This window comes from Dermacentor albipictus, chromosome 1 (genome assembly GCF_038994185.2).
Source record: "Dermacentor albipictus isolate Rhodes 1998 colony chromosome 1, USDA_Dalb.pri_finalv2, whole genome shotgun sequence".
Classification (NCBI taxonomy): domain Eukaryota; kingdom Metazoa; phylum Arthropoda; class Arachnida; order Ixodida; family Ixodidae; genus Dermacentor; species Dermacentor albipictus.
Genome location: NC_091821.1, coordinates 264923610 through 264927340, shown reverse-complemented (window position 1 = coordinate 264927340; position 3731 = coordinate 264923610). Strand labels below are relative to the sequence as shown.

The window sequence follows — 3731 nt, the reverse complement described above, 5'->3', positions numbered from 1 at the left end:
AATGAAGTGGGGTGCGCTTTATAAGGCCAGCTCGTGCGAACCGGATTTTTACACTGGAGCAGTGAAGCGTGCGGCAAGGGCGCGCCCGTGCGCACGACTTGTGGTCGGCGTGGACGTACTGTCTCCGCCGGTTGTTGCCCTGGTGCGCGCGGCCCGGTTGGCCTTGGGTCGTGTTATTCAACCTCTCTTCAACCGGTCGTTGCTGCGCGAACCTTATGTTTACGGTGCGCGACGTTAACTGTCGATTTGTGCCCGTCACCCTGGAGTAAACAACCCGCACATGTCGCACTATTGACCATCAGCTGCAAAACCTGGCTGCTGCGCCTCCTTTGCTCAACCGTACGCGCAAGGTGGCTCGATGGCCGGAGAACCACTTCTTGTCGTTGAGGTGCAGGTGGCCGTGCCGCAGGGCACTGCTACATGGCTATCAGGGTCGACGTGGTCATCAGGGTGTTCTCTAGCTCCTCTATCGCAAGGTCTGTGGAACCATTCGCGAGCAAGGTTCATCAGAAAACACGCATATCGCGAACCAGTGGCTTGCATTTCGTCTTGTATGACCCGTTTGTGACACACGGTTAAAGCCATTCAGTGATCTAAGCGCGTGTTAGCTACTCCCGTGCAGGTGTGCAGGTGTAACAGGGACCGAATGCACTATGATTTCCGTTTGCAAGTGCTGTTTGCCATTGGCCGTTCACTTTCACTAATAACATATCCAGAATAATTAGGGATTGGCTGTAAACTGCGCTTCCAAATAATTCTAGCGCCAGAGCTTCTCGCGAATATGGGCCCACAAATTCTGCAGTAGTTTTCCGAACTATTGCCCAAAGGCGCTGTAGGTCGTCGCTTCTGCATAAACTATCCTATCATTATTGTGCTAAAAAGAAAAAAAAACGATGCTCAAGGCTTGCATTATATGGTACAGATGCTTTCTAGCGCGTTTTTCAGCCGGAAATTTAGCACTGTGCCAGTAGACTTCCATGTGTAGGCCTTCTGGCGGCAAGTTACGTGGCTATCTTCGCGAATCTTCGGGCATATAACCTGCAAGCTCTACGTGCATACGTTCACGCTGTACTACATCAGATAGGACAAAGCAAAAACTATATATAAGACAAGACACAAGATGCTATGACGTAAAGCTATCCCAATCTGTTTCTATTTCATTTCTGCTACTAGCTATCCACGATTGGTCAAACATTTTATTGGGCCACCTCCCACTTCACCCATCTTTCACGCGACGTCACAAAAACCGCGACAACTCCCCATATGATATGACGCGTATACACTGATTATGCCTGATTAGGTAAAAAAAAATGTTTTCAATTCTACGCTGTTTTCGCCGTTAGCACTGTACTATTGGTCAAAATTTCTTAGGCGGCGCCCACTTCGCGCCTATCTGTCAAGTGACGTCCCAAAACTGCCTTAACTCATCACGTCAAAGTGACGTGTATATGCACTAAAGATGCATTGACATGTCGGTTAACGACCTCTTATTCTTTCTTTTAGCATAAAAGTTTGTTAACCGGAGGAACACCGTCAAACCTTTCGTCACACTGTCGCGATCGTAAATGCGTTCGAAAATTTGATGACAGTATAGTTTTATTCAGACATAAGAACGGACAAGCGCGTCTTATGGTTTAGGCGTGGCATATCAATAATAAAAACAGTGCGTGCGTTAGCCAGCTTTTGATAATTTTACATAATATGAAGTACCATCCCTAAACAGTTATAATTCGCGTACGCCTGCGCGTGCCCCTGATTCACAGTTAGCGCTGCCTCCCCTGAGTTTGCGCAATTAAGTTTTGTGTCTGCCATATTTTTGCCCACTGTGCGAGAGAGAGAAATAGCAAAGAGAGGAAAGGCAGGGAGGTCAACCCGACAAGCGTCAGGTTTGCTACCCTATATTGGGAGTGAGGGCAAGGGCGAATAGAAAGAAGAGGAACGAAGTAATGACTGTGTGTGCAGTGAAGCACGGTGACACCACAGCAGAGTTCCATGGCTGGTGATCGGCGTTCATCACATCTGGGACGACCAAAGGGCCAGTTATCGTTGCTCGAAGTTATCGGCTGCGGGTGAGCTATGGGGCTTACTCGAGACTTGCAAGCACTGGATAAAGATCATCCACTACTTGCTGGTCTTCTTCGACACTTTATCGGGAGTCGGTGCTGTGGACTCTACTACAGTGTGCTGTATCCTTTGATGTGACTGTGGCTCCGGCTGTGGCAGGGGCTGTGACACCTGTGGCACCTGTGGCATCGGCTGTGGCATCAGTCGTGGCTCCGGCTGTGGCTTTGGCTGTGGCTCCGGCTGTAGTTTCAACTGTAGCTTCAGCTGTGACATCGGCTGTGGCCCCGGCAGTTTCTTCGGCTGTGGCGGGGGCTGTCGCTTTGGTAGCACGGGCCAAGCTTCAGTATCGGTGTTGTGTGGCACGACCTTGGACTCGACTTCGCCATGCGTACTGGGCAGAGAAGGAGGAGTTGTTGGACGTGGCGCGCTCTTCACGGAGGCATCTGTGTTCTTTGAAGTCCGACGGCGTCGGGAGCGTTGCTTTCTAAGGGCAGCAACAGCTTCCCGACGAGTCGAATGATCTCTCGCCATCTGCTTCAAGACCTCCCCTTCTTTCTTCGTTTTGGGACAGTCCTTCGAGGTAGCATCATGGGGCCCAATGCAATTGATGCATTTGAGAACCGTGGCTACACAGGAGTCTGCAGCGTGGGGCTCTGTGCGGCCTTTCAATTGATGGTCGGCGTTTGTTGGCGCTTGTAATGGTTGGTGTTTCGGCGTACATCTCGAGCGGCAAGATGTTGACAAGGTTTGTCGAGAGAGAGGGGGTAAAGAAGACAGGGAGGTTATGACTAGAGCTCGCTCAGGTCAACTGTCATGCATGCTGGATGAAGAGACAAGCGGTTATGGGGCGGAATTTGGCGTAAGAAATATCTCACGAAAAAAAAAAGCGTGTTCACAAAGTCAAAACGGCTCCTAAAATCAGCAAGTTTGCGATGCCTGCCGCTACAAAGACGAGCGGTGTAGTCTACAAAAGACATGTATTTAATGGTAGCGCAGGTGCGAACTTGAGTACTCGCGCTAATAATTAGCACAAGTCGATTTACAAAACCTAAACAGCCGTCGTAGCCGTCAACGTAGGAATTTCTAAGATAGGGCGGTAGCAGTCTTGCGAACATAATTATGTTGACCTGCGTCGCTCTAGGTGACGCGCGTAAGCGATGGTACATGTTGCGCACGATTGGCCAGAGGCCACAACTGATAGCCGAGGATGGCGCGTGCTTTCATCTTTGTGGCGCGCTCTGATTTGTAATCACAAAGTGCACAGAGCAGTTATAAATTGTATTGGGCGTGTGTTGCTGTGGAAGACAGTAACATTATTGCTGCGCTGTGAACTCGTGCTTAATGTCTGGCAGGGTCTTTTGCTCAGAGGGCGCGCAATAGCCTGTATTTTAATATTTATCATGATACTCTGTTGGATGGTAGCAGATACATAGAAGTGTGGTGTCTGCCAAAACGCCTAAACGTGTCTAATTATCAAAGCTTGTTGCTGTTGTACAATTCGCTCTCGTCTTCCGTGATGTTAGCCTCATCCTTCTATTATACAGCTCATAGTTTCAATTCAGGACTAAATCGGAACAACGTAGTGTTTGTGCCCAGGGTATTGCTTACCTTGCATCTTATTGTGTGAGCGAAAGTATGTATACGACGCACAGAAATCTTGTCAATCA

At 49.2% G+C, this 3731-nt stretch overlaps 1 protein-coding gene across 1 annotated transcript; it reads right to left on the bottom strand.

Annotated features, from left to right (window-relative positions):
• Positions 1 to 2121: 2121 nt before the first annotated feature.
• Positions 2122 to 2595, bottom strand: LOC135916471 (protein TsetseEP-like). The gene has a single exon (XM_065449842.1). It carries the CDS (start codon positions 2593 to 2595, stop codon positions 2122 to 2124), a length of 474 nt encoding a protein of 157 aa, XP_065305914.1.
• Positions 2596 to 3731: the final 1136 nt, after the last annotated feature.